This window comes from Dermacentor silvarum, chromosome 2 (genome assembly GCF_013339745.2).
Source record: "Dermacentor silvarum isolate Dsil-2018 chromosome 2, BIME_Dsil_1.4, whole genome shotgun sequence".
In the NCBI taxonomy this organism is placed as follows: Eukaryota; Metazoa; Arthropoda; class Arachnida; order Ixodida; family Ixodidae; genus Dermacentor; species Dermacentor silvarum.
In genome coordinates this window covers 177,876,158-177,900,035 of record NC_051155.1, presented here as the reverse complement: position 1 = coordinate 177,900,035, position 23,878 = coordinate 177,876,158, and the positions used below count along the sequence as shown (strand labels likewise).

Here is a 23,878-nt window from a genome sequence, read left to right as displayed (position 1 = left end):
TTCGTGGTCTGCTGATTGTTAGTCTGTAGTTAAGCATTAATAATTGAAATAAAATAATCCAAAGTATTTGGCGGTGCTCCCTGTATGCTTGCTTCTGATACTTGTCGAACGCCGCAACACGCTTCAAAATGTGTATAACAATTGTAATTACCTTTTTGTTTGGTTTTCTCAGCCTCATGCAGCCTTGTCTAGATCATTATATATCAACTGCTAACGTCTTTCTTCCCAAAACAAGGTCTATTTGTGAGTGAAGGCGACATCGGAGTGAGCACAGTAGTGGGGTCAGCAGTCTTCAACATCGTTGGAGTCACCGGTGTTATCGGCCTCATCATTTGGAAAAAGGTACACTCACAACAAACCTCCGTAGAGGGGGGAGGGGGGGGGGGGGGCCCTCCCCCCCCCACTTCGAGCACCTCACAAACTGCATCGTGTTATTTAACTGTATTTACCACCAGTAACATTGGCATGCCATTTTTTGAGTGCGCGGTTGCTTGAATTTGTCCACTCCACAATAAATGATACCCTGTAACGCGTACACACCTTGTATGGCTGAAAACGAAAATAAGTTACTGCTCTTAAAGACGACCGCAAGAACAAGTTACATGGCAGGCGTCGTTTGTCTCTGCAACGAATTTGCAGTGCTAAGCGCGTTTGCACACTGCATGCCGGGTGCAAAAGGCCGATAAGTGCCTTAGCACAGATTATTGCCCAATGTAACTGAGATAACGCATCGGCTCGTCCGCAGGACTGTTGAACCAAGCATCTCTGTGATATGACACATTCAGGCCAGCTCACAAATATGTAAACCACTATCTTTAGGCGATAAAGTGACAAAGGTAGAGAGACACCCATGGCGTGACGAGATGAATCAAGTGAGCTATTCTTTGTGTACCAACGAAAAAAAAAAAAAAAAAGGATATATGTTGGCGAAGACATAGATGGCATGCTGTAAATTTTTTTTTCTGCCAGTGTATGGGGGGTGATTCCCTGGTACTTTGTCTCAGTCAGTGCAAATTTTCTAGAAATATGCAGTGAATCAAAGCGTGGAGGCTCGCATTAAGAACCAACGCGTCTTTTCCTTGCATGCGAACAGCAGTCTACAGGGCGATCAAAATTAAGCTTTACGTATTAATATTTTTTAATAAAAGTGAAATTATCAACCGCTGTTGAATGCAATTAGCTGAAACGCCGTCGGCAACGCTCTGATGTCACGTGGTGAGGATTATTACATTTGCGTGTCGCCCACGATAGGTTAGGTTGGGTTAGGTTAGGTTAGCGTAAGAGACGTAAGGTGGCGCGGCGTAAAGGTGTCGAGCGTCGTCAGCGGCGTTTCAGCCAATCGCTTTCAACCGCGATTGAGGCACTGTGCCTTCTAGATTTTCAGTATATGCCCCCGAGAGGAAGCATCGTGCCGATCCTCACGGTCTTGCATGCGTAGTACATACGAACTAAGATGGAAATTTGCAGGCGGGTATTTCGGTACAGAAGCGTGCTAGAATTCTGCCACATAAAATTGTGCACAGATGCAACTGCTTGTGTGTTTCTAATACAAACGTACGTGCTTACTTCAGTCCTTAAAATGTTCATTAATCTATTTTAGTTAATCAGGTGGCTGACAGTGGCAATTATTGCCTCACTTTGTGTCCCCTTGGCCCGTAACTTATGTGCAGAGGTGGACTTCCCGCACCTGCCAGCGCCTAATTTTAAGAAATCTGTAAAGCTTAATTTTGATCATCCTCGAAGTCATATGCAATAGAAGTGAATTTGTATTATTGTAGATTCCGGGCCTCAGAGAATAAACAGTCCAAACCTGTCTAAACAGACGAGCGATGCCTTCCTTCATGTTGTTTACATTGATAGTGCAGTTAACTTAGACTAACGAAACTTAAAATTGCCTAATCACAATGGTCACCTTCGTCTGGGGATGTCGTCGGCTTGCCTACTCTCCGTACCCAACGAGGTAGCTTAGTGACTATGGCAATGAGCCGCTGAGGCGCGGGGTCGCCCGTTCTATCCCGGCCCCGGCGGCCGTATTTCGATAAGGGCGAAGTGCTAAAATTTGGCAGACTCAACTGTCATTGACAGCTACGTTATATACGAAGTCTCGCTCGAACCGTTGCAGTACGAGACGCCGACGTGGGTGGAGCCAGCGGAGCCCTAGCAGCCCAAGACGCGCGTTGTCACTTTGTCTTTTTCCTATTGCCGATTGTTTTAAGACGTCGAACGAACGAACGAACGAGCAAGCAAGCAAGCAAGCAAGCAAGCAAGCAAGCAAGCAAGCAAGCAAGCGAGCGAACGAACGAACGAACGAACGAACGAACGAACGAACGAACGAACGAACGAACGAACGAACGAACGAACGAACGAACGAACGAACGAACGAACGAACGAACGAACGAACGAACGAACGAACGAACGAACGAACGAACGAACGAACGAACGAACGAACGAACGAACGAACGAACGAACGAACGAACGAACGAACGAACGAACGAACGAACGAACGAACGAACGAACGAACGAACGAACGAACGAACGAACGAACGAACGAACGAACGAACGAACGAACGAACGAACGAACGAACGAACGAACGAACGAACGAACGAACGAACGAACGAACGAACGAACGAACGAACGAACGAACGAACGAACGAACGAACGAACGAACGAACGAACGAACGAACGAACGAACGAACGAACGAACGAACGAACGAACGAACGAACGAACGAACGAACGAACGAACGAACGAACGAACGAACGAACGAACGAACGAACGAACGAACGAACGAACGAACGAACGAACGAACGAACGAACGAACGAACGAACACAAGCACTGTTGTACGTGATACAGACGCCATGCAGTCGTCTTTATGCTATTTCACGCCATCGTATTCAGACCATCGTAGTCATTCACTCGTACTCATCCCATTGTCCTGATGCCATTGTCGTAATACCACCGCCATTTCAGAATCGTGAGTGCGCCGTCGGCGTACAGTCGCCGTCATACATTCGTTGTCATACCGCCCTCATAATGCCGTTGTAGTCGTTCTGTCGTGATTTTGCTTTCGCCATCCTAATATCGCCGTACCATCGTTGTCACGTCATCGTCGTCGCGCAGTCATCGTCACGTCATGCCAGCATGCACTTCTTGCCGTCCCATGTCATCATGCTGTCGTCGTCAAGCTGTTGTCCTTATATTGTCGTCGTCATACCGCCGTCGGCGTCGCCAGTGCATGCTTTGAAAGTCGGCTAGCACTCGAACATCGGGAAGGAGCGTAGTAGTTTAAACGAGAACACTATAAGCCATCCTTTGCACTCAAAGCTCATCGAGGAAGCAATACCTTCAGACCACCAAGCGATTCGACGAGCTTGAGATAACGAGTGAGAACACCTAGCCATCAACTCAGCTAACACTTTAAATTTTTTTTTGCTGCGAAGCTGAATGTGGCTAGGACCCCGAGGGTTTTTTTTTTTTTGCGTTCGTCCTCAGAAAACTATCATCATCATCAATAACTCGTACCCCCGTAAGCACTCATACTCCAATAAGCAAGCAAAAAATGCAATGGGTCATAGCTGCGCAAGGCAGAGGCTACAAGCACTCAGCAAAGTGAAGCGAACAGAGCATACATTCATACATAATTACGCATACAACATACAGAACATCGTACGTTTCAATAAATAACAAGCTAAAAAAATCACAGCATATCCACGGGGTGAATGATGATGAGTGGGCGAAGCTCCGGAGGGAATCATCGGATCTCCCGCTTAAGGGGACGCTAGCACAAACGCGTTAGAAACGTGCAGTACTCTCTAGTAAGGGGGAGCGGCCACAGCGTCTTACGCAGCCATTTACACATGCCGGAACGTGCACCGCGTTTGCCGACGCCATCACATGACTGCTGAGAGAGTATACCCCCCGTATTCATAAACGCTCCTCGACTTGAACTTGACTTGCCACCGCTTTGGGCAGCGCGTTCGAAACGCGTTGAAGGTAAGGCGGAGAGGCCACAGCGTCTTACACCAGCTTCTTACACAGGCCGTAACGCGCTAGCACAAACGCGTTAGAAACGCGCTAGAAACGCGGCCTTTCGTTAATGTTGGGTATTTATTGCCATCGTGGTGCGTGTGTCCATGTCCGCTTCGTGGCGTAGTGGGCTAACGCCGCGCGCTCGGAAGCGAGGGTCCCTGGTTCGATTCCGCGCTACGGACAAAACTTCGGAATTTTTTTTCTCATTTTTCTCAGACTGGTTACACACTACTACTACGACGACGGGGACGAACGGGTGCCGCTATAAGGAGCTTCGCCACTAAAAAGCATCCAAACCGCATAACTGATTATAAGGCGCTCGTGATAGCAATGTGAAGCACGTAGCGCCCCCCGCGTACGTTTCCCGGCAAAGATTACTGTTTCGCAAGCTGCCGCGCCGATGCCAGCTTGTGACGTGGGGTGTGACGTCCCATAGCCTTTCTTATATAATAAAACCAGCCTAGTAACTGATTCCAATGCTGTTTTAGCCCCGCTATGACATAAGAGTACTACCATTACTCTAAAGCCATAAAGCATTGGATACCACCCTCAGCAGTTGTAGTGGTGGTTTTCAACAACTTCGTTGGACATTCACTTTGGCAGGGCCGGAATGGCGAGCGTTTTTTCACAGCGGCGCGGTTAAGCATTTCGTAAGTCCGTTTCGTGCCGACAGAAAACTCGCCCAGCTGTGCGTTGCCGAGCCACGCAACCTCCTCGCATCACACACGTGCGTAGGGCGGAGTCTCGCCGCGGCATACGTGCGCTTCGCCTTCCCTCTCCCTTGCCGAGGAGAAGCAAGTGTTCGCTTTGCCGTGACGTCGCTGATATGCTAGAAAGCTCTGAGCAGACGCCACGCCGACAGACGTGTCGCCTCTCTCGTCTAGCGAACAGGCGTGCACAGCTACCATGGGGCGACCGAAGAAAGGCAAGACTCCTGAGGAAGAAGCCACCTACAAGGAAGCTCGGCGCGCGGCTCAGCGGGGATACGATTGACGAAGGAGAGCCGATCCTGCCGAACCTATCCGAGTCATGCATAACCTCGCCAAACTTAGCAAAACCTAGCAACACTTAGGAAAAGCCGGAGCTAGCTCCACTGTGACCCAGCCTTGCACCCCTAGTGCAAACTGCCCACATTTTTTTCTAGAAAAAAAAATCAAGCCGTCAATTGGTTTGATGCTTCTACTAATACTACGGCGTCTCATTAAAGCTTGTATTTCCCTCTGTCTACTATTGAACTGCAACTGTATTCGAACAATAAATCAACAAAATAGAGAAACACAAATAAAAGCATATTACTGCAATGCAGACTCAAAAAGCTAACGGCATGATGGTATTTTTTTCCTTAGACAGTGGACATCAGTTGGTACCCGGTGACCAGAGACTGCATCATGTTCGCCATCACTGTCCTGGCCCTGGTGGTTTTCGTCTGGGACAACAGCGTCGCTTGGTACGTGAGCGTGTAAACACTTGACTAACGCCACGTTCTTATAATATTCGGCTGAGAATGTGGGCTTACTCAATAAAGTAACCTTATATTCTAAACTCTGAACTGCAATAGAATATTAATTGCGTCAATAATCAGTTGGCATAGCGTAAATTAAGGCCTAACTTCGAGTGGAGCAATCAAACAATGTACGTAATTTAGGATTCTGCGACGCCAGCCATATACCATATTTTCTCGCATATAACCCGCACTAAAAATTGAACTAAAGTGCTTAAAAAGTGGGGGTGCGGGTTATCTGCGAATATTCGCGAATATTCGCCGTGCAGAGTCCGCATTGTCCGCATGCCTATTAATATGAAAGAAATTTCAAATTGAGGCTTGCTCAATCAGAGGAAGCTGGCTATTTAGTAGCTGCGAGTTTTTCTGAGAACAGAAGCGTGTTCGACGAAGGATTCCTATAGAAGCCAATATAAATGGCGAGAAATATACTCAGACCTGAGCAGTTTGGCTGCTATGCTATAGTAAGTCAAAACAACTCTCGTCGAATTGCTTTTGCAATAAAACCGATCTACCTTTACAGGTGGGAAGCTTTGATCATGTTGCTCATGTTCATCCTGTATATAGTCTACATGTCATTCGACTCACACATCTCCAAGTGGTCTCAACGAAAGGTGAGGTCTTCGCTATCGTTGCGATACTTAGTCTGGGAGATGTATGATCTCTTAGTTCTGCACTTATTTGCGTGTACCTATCTAAAAGAGGGATAAGTGCCCAACTCGAATTCTCCACAGGAAATATGCCTTAGAAGTAACTATAGCTGATGACAAAATAAGCCAAGAGCTTCAGAAGAAGACGGAGACTTGGAATGATAACAGTGAACGAAAAAAAAAAAAGCATCAGCCGAGACAAGTCGCCTTGCAGAATGTTGGCTCCAACATTCTGCAAGGCGACTTGTCTCGGCAAGTCCTTGGCAGCGTTTATATAGCCCAGTCTCTCATCAGGGGTGAGAAGAATAAGTGGGAACGAAAGAGTAGTGTGAGAGAGAGGGATCGGGAAATATGCAGGAGCAAAGGTTAATCCCAATAGTGAGGAGAGGGGTGTACTGCAGGTTATTATAATATGTAGCGCTAAGAAAAAGAAGAAAAAGCTATACAAAAAAAAAAACTTCCACATACGAACACACAAAGACGGTCCAGTAGGCGCAGTTTTCCCAGAAAGCCGGACGTATGAAGAGATAGGATTGGGACAGTGCAACGAAGCACTTGCAAAAAGAGGTCGAGTTGTGTTAAAAGGAGTCCAGAGAGTAAAATGTGCCAAAAGGAACATAAACAAAAGACTAGAAATGCATATCTTGTCCAATGTTGACTGACAGAAGGACAGAAAGAACGAAAGAAAGACAAAAGTTGAGCCAAATATCAAATAACTATTAAATGAAAAAAGACACTTAGGTTCACTGAGGGATACTAATAATTTAATTAAGGAGAAACTACTTAAAAACACATGGCTTGTAAAATAATAAAAGAACATGAAAGCGAGGGTGGGGGTTTAGCATGGCTTTGCTCTGACCAGTTGTAAAACTGGAAAAAACTTAAGCACAGCTGTATATATTTGTTTAAGTAGTACGGCGAATATACTTCGCAGCTCCTTTGGCAGCATTAATGCCTGTTGGTGACAGTGTCCTAAACTTGTGGAGGGGACATGATTCTCTATATTTTCTGCTTGTGGAAGAGCGAAAGTTGGACTCCAGAATAAAAATTTTACGTTTTGCGAAGTTGTGACATGGCAAGCTGAAATCTTCAGCAACTGCTTTAGGAGGTTTTTGGCTCTGTACTTATGGCGTCCGCTTAATCTAACAATCTTTGGCTGTCTTATTTCGCCGATATTTTGCCAGTGGCAGAACGAACAACACAGCATTGAAATGACGTTAGCATGTGCGCTAAGATGCACGAAGAGCCTATTAAGCTAAGAAGCCTTGAGAAATGAAGAGTTTCTTGGCAAAAGTAAGCTTAAAAATTCGTTGTAATACGAACTACTGCAAAGCGAACCATCTTTATCAAACAAATCTTAATCGAAAAGGGCTGGTTGGTCAGGCTCAGATCGAAAGGCTCTGTAATTGAGAAGTGCACCTTACCGTGCTATCTGTAGCAGGGAAATGAAGGAAGGTAAATTATTAAAAACAATGTTATTCAAGTTCTCAGAATATACGAGGAGAAATATATGCAGGTTGGAAGAAACACAACTGATTCTTTTTCTGTTTTATTCGATTTGGTGATAATTTTACGAGCGGATATTTATGGTCTGAAAATTAAAAGTCATCTTGAAATACATAAATTTCAGCCAATGAAATAATCACATGACTATGGGGGGAGGTTCAGATTTCCAGTTCAGGAATGCTCACGCAAACCAAGAGTCATTCTTATGCTAGCTATTGAATTGAGTTTATGTATCGTTGTATGATAGTATAAAGTCCTGACGAAAAAAAAAGCCTATCCCAGGAATTATAATACGCTTCTTCTCAACTGACTGACTTGGACAAATTGGTCATTAAACTCTTCGCTATAAGACCGAACGTTCACGTGCCAACATAATGACAAGTTTTACTTTGCTTTCAGGTTGACAAGCTAAAGATGTTTCGACGGGTTCCTTCAATCTCTACCTGCAACACTGAAGCATGTGGGTGAAAACACACCGCTGTTGACAACGCAGACAATTTTATACGTGGAGCAGTGCCCAGAGAAGGAAGACAGCTCGGGAAGCGACACCCTTCTCGGTAGCTCCTCGGTGTCTGAAAACGAAAACGTCCTTCTGAGTGGCCACGGTGGGTGCCTCTCCTTATTTTGAGAGTACATTACAAGCAACAGCCGCCGTCGTGCCATTATTGAGCAAGAGTGTCCGAGAGCTCATGGCTTCTCAGTTACTGACGCTTATTTTGTTGCATTGAAAGAAGCCATACCAAATGCTGTCTACACATGTGTGTTTGTTCACTTGAATGAAGCTGCAACTTAGTCGTTGTAGCTGACAACAACTTTTCACGGGGATATTAACATTGTCGTTATCAGTGGCTGCAGTTGCCATCTAGTTATTATTGGATGTACGGTGGTGGCCTAGTCACCAGGGATAGATCAATTGGCCAGACGTCGTTTTAGTTGTAAAAAAAAGCTTTGTTCCCTCTTGGTGCGCGTGAATTGTGTTGGATTAGTGCAAATTTAATGCGTAGAACGAATGAAGGTCTATGATATCAATATCTGCCTAATCCGAAGCCCCTGATGAAAGTTAGGGTAGGATGGTCGCGAATTTTCATCTCGGCGTTATTGATAGCGCTGGGTAAATACGGGTTGATCAGTACCGCGAGTAAATTGAGAAAGTTTGCTGAATGCTGGTTCTCATTCTTTCGAAACGAAAGGTTGAGAGTGAAAGTAATCGTATCACGGATAAAACTAAATCCGCAGCTTAGCTCAGTGTTGGGGAAGTTTTTGCATGCGGGCGTTGTCATTTGAGCCGCACCAATATGTTGAGCCAAAGAGGCCGAGAGAAGTAATCTTCATTCGAAGTTATCTTGACTCGAGACGTGATGGTTAAAATTTTCACCGTGCCCTTTTAATTTGTCGGCTGATTTTTTCTATACACAACCGGGCCAGAGAAAACAAAGAAAATTGAGAAGAGGTGTTGGTTTAGAACACGCGGATCGCTTTCCTTTTTCTTCTATGAACAATGTCTGGAGCAAGTAATGCTTACATTATAGAACTTTGGTGATAGACCTTTCGCATTCATGTTACAATCTGTGCTTCGCATGTTTTTAATCGCAGCACTGTTCGGCACACCCATTTCACGGATAAGGTCAAGTTATTGCTAGACTGGATGAGGTGAGCGGGATTAGGTCTAGGTTGTTTCTTATAATAAGTAAACGAAACAAAATACAAGGATCCTTGCATGAAGAATAAAAAAAATCTACTTACACAGATCCCACGCTATCCTCATGAAAAAAAAAATTGCGTTTGTTAATTTCTCCTCACGAGTTTGGATGACTAGCGCCTACTTGAAGCCCCATTATGGCACCGCAGAATCTTTGGAACTTTATTCCTCGCTAACTCCATTCTCAGAGAACTGCGTATCACCCTATGCTCCGCTCGATATAGCATGAAACTCTGACCGACAAGTAGTGCCAGTGAGGGCCCCTCTTTTCTGCGTAATAAAAATATACATCATGATATAAATCCTGTACATATAACGACGACTCATATACCTATCTCCAAAGCACACAGATCTCCCATGTAATAGCTTTCTTATATATAGACAATCCCTTTCTTGACCCATGTAGATGTATTACGTGGGTATGTGGTGCCGGTTGTTGGCAAATCCCCTAGAATGGTTATGTGTGTCGTGCTTGTGTGTCGTGCTTGTCGTGCTTGTTGTCGTGCTATAAATGTGTGGCGTGCTTCCCTGCGCATACACCTCTCATGGGCATTCTTTTCCTCGATAAGCGTCATACATCGATCTCCTGCATTCTCGTGACGTCGCTGCGTCGACGTCTGACATTGTTCGTCCATCTTACTTGGTGGTTCAATTTTGGCATTGCTTGTGAACAGTGTATTGCATAAACGTAACAATTGCCTGACATTACACTTTAAATAGGGTGAAATTATAAAGGAAAGTTGTACGCATCAGACCTAGTTGTATAGTATTTAAATAACGATTTCACTAAAGCATCAGCTCATAAGGCGATTCAACCTCCAGTTGAAATCGATGAAAGATAGTCTTCCTGAGCGAGTTGGGGGTGAGTTAGGGGGGAAGTCACTGCGCAAGACACCATTTCGTGCCACGCCCCGCGTGAGGAAAGTAGGGGGAACGTCGGTCAGCTTAAATTTTTATTGCGAGAGCAATTGTATGTAAACTCCCGGCGAATTTCCGCCATCGTCGTCACTGTGGACGTCGCCGTGATGTTCCGTGTAAAGTCCATGTGCGATAAGATCGCGATCGATGCTGTAAGTGCGAGAGAAAGCATGCGAGGGTGAGCCGAAAAGGATGGTGGCTTGTGGCGGCGGTGTGTTCTCGTGCGCGCAGGGGAGGAAGGTGGCGATCGAGGGTGCGCGCTGACTGTTCGTGCGTGCTGGGGAGACGTGGTGAGATGTGCGCATGATTTCACTTCTACTCCGGCCGCTTCTGCGCATGGCTCGGCAGAGCGCGGCCGCGCGCATCCTGCCTTGGAGGTAATTTGCGGTGGAGTCTATAAGACTAGGCGATCTGAGAAAGGTGATGGCTTCGTTCGCGCCGTGTTCTCGCGCGCCTAGTTCGCCTTTAGGTGAGAGGCAGCACGACGAGAAATTCGCTTGACGCTGCTGGTGCTGTTCATCATGCCAGTGTTCTGACATGGAGTGTTCGCGTGGTCATCGAGTGAGATGTGTGTTCATGTTTGCCTGTGCGTGCGTGACACCGTGCATGTTAATTTAGTTAGTAAGCGATTGTTTTGAGCAGTATATACAGCTGATAAAAGTGATAATCTTACTGCGTATAGCTGCATACTAATTTGCTATCGCAATCAATGTTTCGCCTTCCGGGCGAAACTGCAACTTTTTTTTTGTTTCCACTTTCTGCTGAAGTGTATACACAAGCTCACGATAGCTCATGGTCTGTGGCGTGAATGCAGCAGTGACTTGCAGTCTTCCGCGACGTTTTGGGAGTGGTGAAGGAAGCATTGTGAGCATAGGTGCATGTACATAGAGATTCATGTTCAACGCTTCACGCCTCTGCCAAACATGTGATCATCAAATCGCCCTAAACTTGCGGCCCACGCGACCTGCGCTACCACAGAGAGCTCCCTCTGAGTATATCAGGCGAGATGTCCTTTGCATTTTGCAAATGTATTTTCTATTGTAAAGTTTCTTCATGCTTTCCCTCTCTGCGCTACAGCACTGTGGGAAACTTCCCGCTACTTCTACTCGCGGTAAGACACCAACGCCAAAACCTGACGAAGTGGCAGAAGCTAGATCCACATGCACATGCACGACTGTAACGCGACAGAATTATTAGGATTGCGCTACCTACATGATCCGCTCGCGTTACAATGTTCCACTATAAAGCCCTTGTGCAAGTCTGGGCACCATCAACTCTGTGAAGATTAGGGCACACCAATGACTTGTCGTAAAACTAATGGATTAACTGATAAAATTCGACTCAGCTTGCACCTCGTTCCATGTCACGCATGGCCTTTGGATTACAGTGCATCTTGCCTCAGTCGGGCCGAATCACGGCCCTTGCAGAACTTGATTAACAGAAAACGTACGTGATAAGCTAATACCTGGACACTATTTCTGCCAGGTTCCTCCTTTGGAGATGAAATCGTCGCCGCGCGCCGCCGACGCTGTATGTGCAGTGAAAGGGCGCGAGGGACGCGCGCTTTCACAGGGAGGGAACGCACGGCGGAGAACAAACGCGCGTTCTGGCCATCTCGCTTAGGGCTGCAGAAGTAGGCGTTACAATGACCATATATGCAAACGCCAACTCCGTGGGGGAGGGGGATTTAGCGGCCCAGTGCCTGACTCCATTTTTGAGCTAACTGGCGTCTTAGTTTCTTCATGCTTTCCCTCTCTGCGCTACAGCACTGTGGGAAACTTCCCGCTACTTCTACTAGCGGTAAGACACCAACGCCAAAACCTGACGAAGTGGCAGAAGCTAGATCCACATGCACATGCACGACTGTAACGCGACAGAATTATTAGGATTGCGCTACCTACATGATCCGCTCGCGTTACAAGCCACTATAAAGCCCTTGTGTGGGCACATGTCGTAAACTGGATTAAGAGTCAGCCAACCATGTCACCACCTTTGATTACACAGCCTCCGGAATCGGCCCAGTTTTAACAGATCATCTCCTGGATATGCCCAGCCTCCTATCACACAGTTTTCGGGATTGGTCGAGCATTTATTGCGCCAACTCTGGAATCGGCCCAGTTGACTATTACACTGTCTTCGCAAAAAATCGACCGACACAGAAAGAAAATGCATGGGGAAGGCGGGGGGGGGGGGGGGAGAGTGGTAGAGACAGAAAGTTTTAGTGTGCCTGCGCTGTACATCACCTACATATGATATGGGACTGATTAGGCTAGCTATCGCAGCGCACTGCTAGTGGCCTCCGGCTGTATGCTTCTGCACGCGAAGCTCACCGACCCTTCGATGACGCATGCTACTGCAGTCCGCAAGATGGAATCTGGAGAGACGTGTGGCGCCTGGTCGATGCCATCCGACGGCTCTCTGCGTCTGCTAGGCTGGCTCCTAGTGTGGCCCGGACTGCTGCTGATGGGCCTCACCATCCCGGACTGCCGCCAGTCACGCTTCCGCAAGTGGTTCCCCATCACCTTCGTGGTAGCCATCGTCTGGGTCGGGCTGCTCTCCTACTTCAGCGTCTGGATGGTTACTGTGATCGGTGAGTTGTCGCATCTGTACTTTACCTTCTGCGAATACGCGATTTGCTTCAGTAAAGGTGGTGATAATTATTTTAACAAGATCATTAAAAACTTTGAATGGAAAAAGAGAAAGAGGGAGCGAAAAAAATTCATAATTGAATCAATAAATCAATCAACCAATCAATCGATCGATCAATCAATCAATCAATCAATCAATCAATCAATCACTCAATCAATCAATCAATCAATCTGTCAATCCATCAATCAATCATTTTATCATGACTCGTGCTTCACTATACAGCTCACACTTCACCTATTAAACTCTGTGGTACTGGCGTTTCAGAGCTTAGGAGTATTGTAGTGTTAGCTTATGGGCCATTTAACCACATGTCAAAATGAGGCTTGCCTCAAACTTGCCACGACGACGTTTTGTTTGTTAGTCGAGGCTATTGTGTCACTGCTCTGAGTTATGGGCGTTTTTTTATTACTGAAGCAAATAAATTAATCAGGGCAATTTCAGCGTTGTTTCTGAAAGCAATTCACAGTACACAGGTGAAGGATCTTGTCATACACTGAAGATGTAAAATTCGATCAATCACTAATAAATCTCGCGCTAATGCAGCCGACTCGACGAACGTCTAGTCTAAAAAGTTGTAACCGAGTTTTTTGCCTTAATATTTTCCAGCTTAATTTCAGAGACAGAGCCGACACGTCTGTCCTTCCTTGCTGATGTGCTGGACCCAGTGAATTTGACGGAGCCACATTGAAAGCGAAACTGTCATAGTCGCCTCTTTAAGTAGGTCGTGTAAATCCGTAGTTCGGAAAGAGCGGAAAATGTTTGATGTATTCCGGTAATTCACAGTTGTGAGTCAATGAAAAAAAAAGAACACAACTGTGTTATTGTAAAACTAGGTAACTTTGTTTTATGTTTACAACTTCATTCAGTCATTTCTGTCCCCATTATCTTATGTATACAAACACTTCTTTCTGTCAGTAATGTCTCATGATAGATGTGTTCTTTTCTTCAATGCTAACTACATTGCCATTTTTGTGCAGGAGACACCTTTGGAATTCCCGAGACCGTTTCAGGAATCACACTCCTGGCTATTGGCACGAGTATGCCGGAGGCGATAACTAGCGTCATTGTTGCCAGAAATGGTAAATGAGCAGCTTCCCATTTGGTTATCTGTCCGATCCCGACATCTTTTTGCACTGACGTCTGTAAATGTCACTTTTCTTTCTCCCGTCAACGCCGCGAGGAGAACATTGTGTGAGCCGAAGAGATGAGGGACCCTCTGGCTAGAAAATTTTCCTATCGCGTGTTACATTGTTTATTTCCGCTTTCCATACAAATACTGGTGGCCGAATATTTTCACTTATAAGCGGCAAAATTAATCCAAGGTAACGTGAGAAAATGTACCACCCTGAGGGTCACTTAGAAGAAGCAGTGCGCAGCACAGATTTAATGTTGTAGTTGAGAACCGTAACTATCGGGGGTCGTATTTTGTATTGATCGATGCTTGAAAACGCAAATATATTGTCACGTGCCTTGTGAGAGAACTGGCGACGCGACGTTTATTGAGGGTAGCGGCTCCTGAAAAACACGGCGCTGGGGGCTGGCTATGGAGCGGGCGGAGAAGCACGCGCACTTCTTCCTTCTTGTCCGTGCCTGCCTCTTAGCACTGTACCCACTACTGCTGGTGGCATTTCCCCCCTTCCTCGGAAAGAGCATCGGCTCGATGCTCAAGAAGGGGTTTTAGAAAAGGAGGGGGAAACAGCATGGGCAAGGCAGGTGCTCGTGCAAAGGACACAATCACAGCTAGAGGAAAAACAAAAGCACAGCAGCGGGGAAGCGCGACGGGTACAGTCTCAAGAAACAGAGAGGTTGCAAACAGTAGCGTAAGTAGAAAGATGAATAAAAAATAATAATCACGAACGCGCAACATATGGTTTCATGCGCACAACGTGAACTACGTCAGGGCGAGGTTGTTGTCTACGCCGTGTTGGCGCCGCACTGTCTGGAACGACTTCGTAGTTCACGTCACTAATGCGGCGCAGCACTTTGTATGGGCCAAAATACCGGCTAATCAACTTTTCACAAAGGCCACGGCGGCGAACAGGGGTCCACACCCACACTTGGTCTCCGGGACTGTAGCGCACTTGCCGGTGACGGATGTTATAGCGCCGTGCATCTGCATGTTGCTGCTCACCGATGTGCAACCGCGCGAGCTGGCGGGCTTCCTCAGCGCGCTCAGCAAATTCTTCGGCGTCAGTCGTTAGGTGCTCGGTGTCGTGACACGGAAGCATAGCGTCCAGCATCGTCTGTACTTCGCGGCCGTAAACGAGGCGAAATGGTGCGAACCGTGTCGTTTCTTGTACGGCGGTATTATACGCGAAGGTCACGTAAGGCAAGATGCGATCCCATGTTTTGTGCTGGACGTCGATGTACATCGAGATCATATCTGTGATGGTTTTGTTTAATCGCTCCGTAAGTCCATTGGACTGCGGATGGTAAGCAGTCGTCTTGCGATGCCTGGTGTTGCTCAATTGAAAAATTTCGTCCATGAGCTGTGCCGTGAATGCCGTTCCTCTGTCTGTGATTACAGTGGATGGGGCACCATGACGCAATACAATGTGGCACATGAAGAACTGTGCTACCTCAGAAGCCGTGGCTCGTGGGAGCGCCTCCGTCTCGGCATAGCGGGTTAAATAGTCAGTGGCGACGATCACCCACTTGTTGCCGTCGGTTGACAGGGGAAAAGGCCCAAGGATGTCCAAGCCGACTTGGTCGAATGGCTTATGAGGTGGTTCGATGGGTTGCAATAACCCGGCGGGCTTCAGGGGTGGTGACTTTCGTCGCTGACATTCACGGCAGCCTTTAACATACTGTTTTACGCTTGCCGCAAGCCCGGGCCAGTAATACATCTCGCGCACTCTAGCAAGCGTTCGTGAGGAGCCGAGGTGGCCAGATGTAGGCTCGTCGTGGCAAGCGAAAAGAATATCGTCCCGCAAGTCTTTGGGAACTACTAGAAGGTAGGCTCGGTCATTCGGGCGGGAGTTCTTCTTGTAGAGCAAATTGTCTCGTAGACAGAAGGACGTCAAGACGCGACGTAGATGGCGTGGTATGGATGTGTGACGGCCCTCGAAGTGGTCGATGAGAGGTCGAATTTCAGCGTCGTCACGCTGCCATTTGACCAAGTCCGACGTAGTAAGGGCGCCCAGGAAGCCGTCGTCGTCCTCTGGCTGTCGACTGACAGATTCGGCGGGAGCACGCGACAACGTGTCGGCGTCTTCGTGCTTGCGGCCAGACTTATAAACTACAGTGACGTCAAATTCCTGTAGCCGCAAGCTCCATCGTGCCAGTCGGCCTGAAGGGTCGCGTATGTTCGCCAGCCAACATAGAGCATGGTGGTCTGTCACCACTTTAAAGGCACGGCCGTAGAGATAAGGGCGAAACTTCGTGATCGCCCAGACGACCGCGAGACACTCTTTTTCTGTGGTAGAGTAGTTCGCCTCGGCACGGGACAGCGAGCGGCTAGCATAAGCTATTACTCTTTCAAGGCCGTCTTGACGTTGGACGAGTACTGCGCCAAGGCCGATGTTACTGGCGTCAGTATGCACCTCGGTGTCAGCCTCTTCGTCAAAATGAGCCAGGACGGGTGCTGACTGCATGCGTTGTCGTAGTTCAGCGAAGGCCGCCTGTTGCTCATGCGTCCAGGCAAATGGCGTGTCATCCCTGGTAAGGCGAGTCAGGGGTTCCGCAATCTTCGAAAAGTTGTCGATGAAGCGGCGATAATACGCACACAAGCCCAGGAAGCGTCGGACGGCCTTCTTGTCGGCAGGAGGAGGAAAAGCTGCTACAGCGGCAAGTTTGTCGGGATCGGGTCGAACTCCTTTGGCGCTGACGACGTGTCCGAGAAACTTGAGCTCTTCATAACCGAAGTGACACTTTTCTGGTTTAAGCGTGAGATTAGCCGATCGGAGCGCTTCTAGCACATGCCGCAGGCGATGAAGATGTTGCTCAAATGTTTCAGAAAAGACAACTACGTCGTCAAGATACACAAGGCAAGTCTGCCACTTCAATCCAGCGAGGACAGTATCCATCATTCGCTGGAAGGTTGCTGGGGCAGAACACAAACCGAAAGGGAGCACTCGAAATTCGTAAAGGCCGTCGGGAGTCACAAAGGCAGTTTTCTCGCGGTCTCGTTCGTCGACCTCGATCTGCCAGTATCCACTTTTCAAATCGAGTGACGAAAAGTACTGGGCACGCCGCAGTCTATCTAACGAGTCGTCGATACGCGGCAGTGGGTACACGTCCTTTTTAGTTACGTTGTTGAGCTTCCGGTAGTCGACGCAAAAGCGTAGCGTTCCGTCTTTCTTTTTCACAAGAACGACCGGGGACGACCATGAGCTGTTAGAAGGTTCGATTACGCCATCTTCAAGCATCTCTTGTACTTGCGTACGAATCGCTTCACGTTCCTTTGCCGACACGCGGTAGGGCTGCTGGCGTATCGGGCGTGCGTCGTCGCAGGTGATGATCCTGTGCCTTGTAACTGAAGTCTGGCGTACCTTAGACGAGCTTGCGAAGCATTCCCTGAATTCAAGCAAGAGCTCGTGCAGTGCCGCCTGTTTGTCTGGAGATAACTCTGAATTAATGTCGACGTTGCCTAGTGACTTGTCAGCCATCCTCACTGGTTCAGGGGTAAAACATTCAGCAACGTGCTCTATTTCCTCGGCAAACGCTATCGAAGTACCGCGGAACAGGTGTCGATGCTCGTTACTGAAGTTGGTGACAAGCAACTGAGAACGGCCATCACTAAGCTGTAGCACACTTCTAGCAGCACAAACACCTTGCATCAGTAGATGCGATAAGTTACTTTCAGCGACCACTTCACCTTCGCGCATTCCACCGCACATCACTTCGACTAGGACACTGGTTCGCGGAGGAAGCGTAACACATTCGGTGGAGACACGAAGGGCGTCGTCTCGACGCTTGTGGTCGTACCCGTCGAGTGCTCGGTCTGCTGAGAAGGTGACTACACCTCCCCGTAGGTCAATAACAGCGCCGTATTCTTGGAGAAAATCAACCCCGAGAATGACGTCACGGGAGCATACGCGTAGGACAAGGCAGCTCGCCACGAATGTCGATCCTCGAATCCGAACTCTTGTCGTGCAGGTTCCCAGTGGAGTAACGACGTGACCGCCAGCCGTACGAATCTGCGAGCCATTCCAAGGGGTAATTACTTTCTTCAGCAACGTCGCCAGCTTCCCGCTTAAGATGGAATAGTCCGCACCGGTATCTACTAAAGCGCTAACCGCGTAACCGTCGATCACCACCGGTATGTCGAGCGAAAGCCGGTCATTCCGTTCATCTGCAGTTGACGTCGGATCGGTGTCCTCGCTCGTTCGCGTCGATCGGAGGTCTTCAGCGTGTCGACTGTCAGCGGCCTCGCCCCCAAAGGTCGCTGTGGTTAGTTTTCCCGGCGGGGACTTGGTGATCGTGTGCCGGAATATCGCTGGGGCGGTGGTGAAAATCGCCGTGGTGACGGCGAGCGGGACTGTCGCCCGGTAGACGGTGGCATGCGTTGTTGAGCAAGGTAATCTTCTATCTCCCGAGGTCGTTGGCCAAGTCGGGGTGGCGGTGAGTAGGTGGAAAAGCCCCGCAACCCGAGACGTCGGTATGGGCACTGGCGGTACAAATGATCTGCCTCACCGCAGTGGAAGCACAGAGGCCGACGGTCCGGTGTGCGCCAAACATCCGACTTCCGAGGGGTCATGCGGCGATCGTCGGCGTAATATACCGGTTGCTCCTGCGGAACCGCAGCGGGAGGAGCAGCGGAGGGAAACGCTGGAGGCGCGCGTCGTTCTGCGATGTATGGTACTGGTTGTGCAGATGAAAGCGTAACCGGATGAGCCGCGTGAACTAACAGCGGGGTTGGTGCAGGGAGTCTCAGGGCTTCCGCGTAGGTCGCACGGCGATGTTCAGTAGGTGCAGGCGCGGTGTAAGGAAGAGGACAGGTCGACCGGAGCGCTTGGATGAACTTCATCTTTGACGACACTCTCAATAGAGCTCACCACCGCTTGTGACGTGCCGAAAGCCTTCTGTATTTCTTCGCGCACGACAGTGCGGATTAGTTCGCGAAGGTGGTCATCGTTGCTTCTGGTGGCCGTGAAAATATCGGTGGTGGATGTCACGTTCACTTGCCGCTCATAGAAATTCGATCGTTGCTGCAGCATCTTCTCCATACTTACAGCTTCAGATAAAAACTCGGCGACAGTCTTCGGAGGGCTCCGCACAAGACCAGCGAAGAGCTGCTCCTTCACTCCTCGCATCAGGTGACGCAACTTCTTGTCCTCGGTCATTCCCGAGTCTGCTCGTCTGAAGAGGCGCGTCATATCTTCGACGAACGTGGTAACACTTTCGTTGGGAAGCTGAACGCGGACCTGGATTGCTCGTTCGGCTCGTTCGCGGCGATCAGCACTGGCGTAGGCATCTAGTAACTGACGGCGGAACTCAGGCCACGACGTCAGTTGCTGCTCACGGTTTTGGAACCATGTGAGCGCGCCGTCTTCCAGGCAAAAGTAGACACTTCGAAATTTATTTCTGTCGTCCCAGTCATTGTATTCGGCCACGCGCTCGAAGTCGGCCATCCAGTCTTCGACGTCTTCGAAAGCCTTGCCATGGAACGACTTTGGAACCCGTGGATTTTGAAGCGTGTACCGGTTCGTCACTGCGGCGCCTTCCATACCGGTTGAGATGGTCTGAAGCGCTGCGGGGTCTTCAGGAGGCAGTCCCCGGATCCTGCGGCTGGCCCGGTGGACCGGCGTATCGATTGGCACGGGGGTAGTGGTTCCACTGCCAGAAGGGGTCTGCGACATGGGCGAGGAATACCCAGCACCTCCACCACTTTGTCACGTGCCTTGTGAGAGAACTGGCGACGCGACGTTTATTGAGGGTAGCGGCTCCTGAAAAACACGGCGCTGGGGGCTGGCTATGGAGCGGGCGGAGAAGCACGCGCACTTCTTCCTTCTTGTCCGTGCCTGCCTCTTAGCACTGTACATACATATATTGTACATACATACATATATTGTACATACATACATACATATACACAGCAATACATATATTGCTGGTGGCAATATATGTATATCCCATTCTTGTGGAACACCGTAATCTGGTCGACGAAAGCCGTGCTACAGATATCGCGGACATCGGCCACACGGCGCGATAAATGATGAAGAAATAGAGTTGGGGGCGAAGAATGCTTGCACGAATCCTGAAGATCCCATGGGCATAATTTAAGTATGCCCACCCCTAAATTAAGTATGCCCACCCCACATTTCAAGTTAGCCATCCCCAAATTTTAAGTTGACCCACCCCCAAATTTCACATTAACCCAACCCCAAACTTTAGGTTGACCCACCACCAAAGTTCAATTGGCCACCCCTACTATAAGCTTTCGCATGCATTTTCTAAGGAGCCCTATGAATCTCTATGGGTATTCTCATTGTATATTATTTTTTTAATTGTTTCGTATCGCTTGAAAAAGCTACCAATCATCTACATTTACACTATCATGATGATTAAATGTCGTTGTAAATTACGCATTTTTTTGCAGATTCAAGGCATTACACGTCTCGCGTGATGGGGCTGGGGAGCTCGCTAAAGAAAGCTTACGCTTTAAAATAGAACCACTTATGTACCACGGAAGTGAAGGAGTCATGCGTGCAGTTATGTAGCTTGTGTCTCTATGAAAATCGACAATCGCACTGCGCTCACGTTTTTTTTTTTTGGGATCTGCTAATCGAGTCATGCTAAGTTTTGCAGTGTTACATGTAAACTCGTGGTACAAGAAACGGTTCACATAAACTTTATTGTTTAAAAAAGGTGAAATTGAACTAAACTCAACCTTCCTGGAGTAGGTGCCCAAGAACATTTTGGATCTACTGAAATAGCAGGAAAATCTATGCAGAACACGTCTTTGATGTCTGTCATTGTAAACGGAGCTTCCTTAGTTGTGGACAACGGTGCATTAAAACTACGGTGTAAGAATAGTTTAGATGCTGACACTCGCCGCTCCCCGTAGTAAGAGGGCGCGACAGATTGTGTTCGCAGATGGCCTTGAATCAGCGGTAGATTCCGCCGCGAGAATACAGATGGCGCCATGGTATGGGAGCCCATAGAGTTACTCTACGTGGCTCCATGGCTCCCTGCGGGAGCCATATACAATAACTCTAGGAGCCCATAGAAGTCCAAGGGCTCGCGCCACGTGCATTCCGAACTTTGCACGCCACGCGGGTTGAATAGATGCCATATACATGCTGAAGTATGCTTGCTGATACTCGTGTGCGTCTGAATTAAGGCTTGTCTGTGTTTTCGAAGAGAGTTCCGTTATGTCTGTGAGTCCTGTCAGTGCACTTGTTCTGCTTATTCTTATTCTGGGATTGACTCAAGGTTTACCGCGCCGCGGCATGTGACGCCGAGTGCCTGTTAGCTGCGCTCAGGCTGGCTGCGTATCGAAATGGTCAAGTGTTTTGTCCAAAATTCCAAGTCGGGGTATCGGAGGTGTACGGAGCGTGTGTCGCTTTTCAAGGCTTCGCATGAACCTGAGCACTCATAAAGTGGAAACGGCAGAGCATGTGCTTGACACAAAGAACTTGACTTTCCATGTGCTAAGCTCAAAGAAGAGGTCATTGAACACATTCTGCAGTATTTCATAACAATGAGAACCAGGCAGCACTATAAGAGGCCGTAAGCATGAACTTGAAAAGAAAACAAGCTCAAGAAAAAAAAAAGCTAGCGAAACTTTATTCATCCTGAATTTTGTTGCCAAGTTTGCAGAATATACTAATTTTTATTATATTTCTTGTGAACGTATATTGAAAACAGTTCGTGCCATGTAATATATAGTGTTGTGGCAGAATAAACTAAATGTCCAGCCCTTGCTTCAGCATACCATTTTTAACATTCTACACGGCAAGTGTAAGAGCACTGTACACACCACCAGACCTACTTTTGGTTAGGCATTTTTATTAATATAAGAGCGCCTATTGTTCTCTCGAAATGAGAAAGTAGGGAAGAAAAATTATAAACATTCATGAGCACCAGGAGCACAGAATACCGGGTGTTTCAGCGAACAATTTCAAAAAATTTTTCAATTGCCTGTGGCAGATAGCACAATTCTAGTCCATCAGCTGGAAGAGATGAAATGCATATTCGAATAATTACCAAAAATTCACTAATTACCTTCTTAACTAATAACCTTATGGCACATATTGCAATTAACAAATCCGATCCGGGGACTTCGCAAAGCAGATTCACTTGGAACGAATTCTCAAGATAACACCAGTTTCGAGATATTGATTCCCTAAGTTTGCGGAGAAATGCATTGGCGTTCCAGTTACTTTTGCGCTTCAATACATGAAACGACTTTTTGTTAAGAAAGTAGGTGGAACGACAGTGCATTTTTACGGCAAGTTTGACGGCGCATATCTCGTAAATGGCGTCATCCACACAATTATTTCAAGAGGATATGCCTTGCAGTCTCACCCGTTAGAATTTGTAAATTGCAATACGTGCCATAACATAGTTAGAAACTTAATGAGTATAATTTTGTTAATTAGTCGATTATGTGTTTCAATTTTTTGTGCAACTAATGTCCGCCTCTTCGAGTAGATCAGCTCAAGGACTAGAATTGTCGCATCTGCCGCAGGCAACTTAACATAAAGTTGAAAGTGTTCGCTGAAACATCCTGTATACTGCTTTAGGAGCTGCGCTGGATTTAACCGTGTGACATGCACTTCATGAAGCTGTACTGCACACGACTTGCTGTACTGGCGCAAAGTACAGCTGCCATCGCCTCAAGCCGAAATGGAGCCAGGTGCGAAACACTAAGCGGATGACTGAGCAGGGGTCGTGTGTCTAGCGAAGTTTGTAACCAAACACATGTGTAAGCTTCGAAATGCAATGGTTCAAGGTGCTTTGAGAAAGTTTTTTTTTTTTTGCTTTAATTTGCTGAGACATTGGTGGGAGCAGCTATAGAAGAGACGATCGACATACATAACTTCTACGTATGTTAGCTATCGAAGCTATTACAAGAACGCCGGGGACAAATCAGCTGCACATCCACTTAGACAATCAGTCTGGTTACTGCAGAAGCCCGGCGTACTAATTCATGTACATATTCTTCCGCATACTCTGTTATCGAGTGCTACAATCGAGCAAGACTCAGCAGCGATAACCTACGCAAGGCGAATCAGTGAGCCTCCGACTATTAGCGCCATCTGTCGCTGGTAAACAGAAACAACGTAGGCGGCGAACACAATGTGGTCGCTGCGCCGGCCGCAGTGTCATCACCTAACTTATTATTGCGATAGCAATTATATGGACACTTCAACCGGATTGCTGCCGTCGGCGTCGCCGTCGCCGTGAGGTTCCGTATAGATAAAATCTTCGCCGCGCGCCGTATGCTCCAGCGGAAGCGTGCGGGGACGCGCGCTATCACGGAGAGCGAACGCACTCAATCTCCCACGCGCAAGCAAAGAAGCGGAAAGCCAGCGCCGGAGCGAGCAGGGGGGGGGGGGGGCACTTCTCTGCCAACAACCGCGCTCGTCGCTCGTCCGCACAGTCTCTTATCTCTCCCACGCGCAAGCAAGGAAGCGGGAAGCCAGCGCCGGAGGGAGCGGGGGGGGGGGGGGGGGGGGCGCACTTCTACTTTGCCAACAACCGCGCTCGTCGCTCGACCGCACCGTCTCTTATCTCCACACGGCTCTGACCTTTATGCACTGTGCATTCGCCGCTCAGTTTCTGTTGAAGCGATAGACCGCACGTACCTTCGCCTGCTGCAGCGTATGGGCTTGCTGCCAGCGTTTTGACAGTCGTTGTCTGCAGTCATTCAGTGTGATCTATTCATGTTTGTTTGTGCGCGCTCACACCACGCTTGTTCATTCAGTTAGTAATAGTCGGGCCACATTTTCCAACGCACGCTACACATGTAATGCTGC

At 48.0% G+C, this 23,878-nt stretch overlaps 1 protein-coding gene across 1 annotated transcript in view; it reads left to right on the top strand.

The window, feature by feature from the left end:
* The window catches only part of LOC119440584 (sodium/potassium/calcium exchanger 4), a 43,648-nt gene that overhangs the window by 13,641 nt on the left and 6,129 nt on the right, over positions 1–23,878 (top strand). The window contains exons 4-9 of the mRNA XM_037705482.2: positions 236–342; positions 5,377–5,477; positions 6,055–6,156; positions 8,102–8,292; positions 12,664–12,894; positions 13,931–14,032. Of these exons, the coding sequence (XP_037561410.2) occupies positions 236–342; positions 5,377–5,477; positions 6,055–6,156; positions 8,102–8,292; positions 12,664–12,894; positions 13,931–14,032 (834 nt within the window). The remainder of the gene's footprint in view (positions 1–235; positions 343–5,376; positions 5,478–6,054; positions 6,157–8,101; positions 8,293–12,663; positions 12,895–13,930; positions 14,033–23,878) is intronic.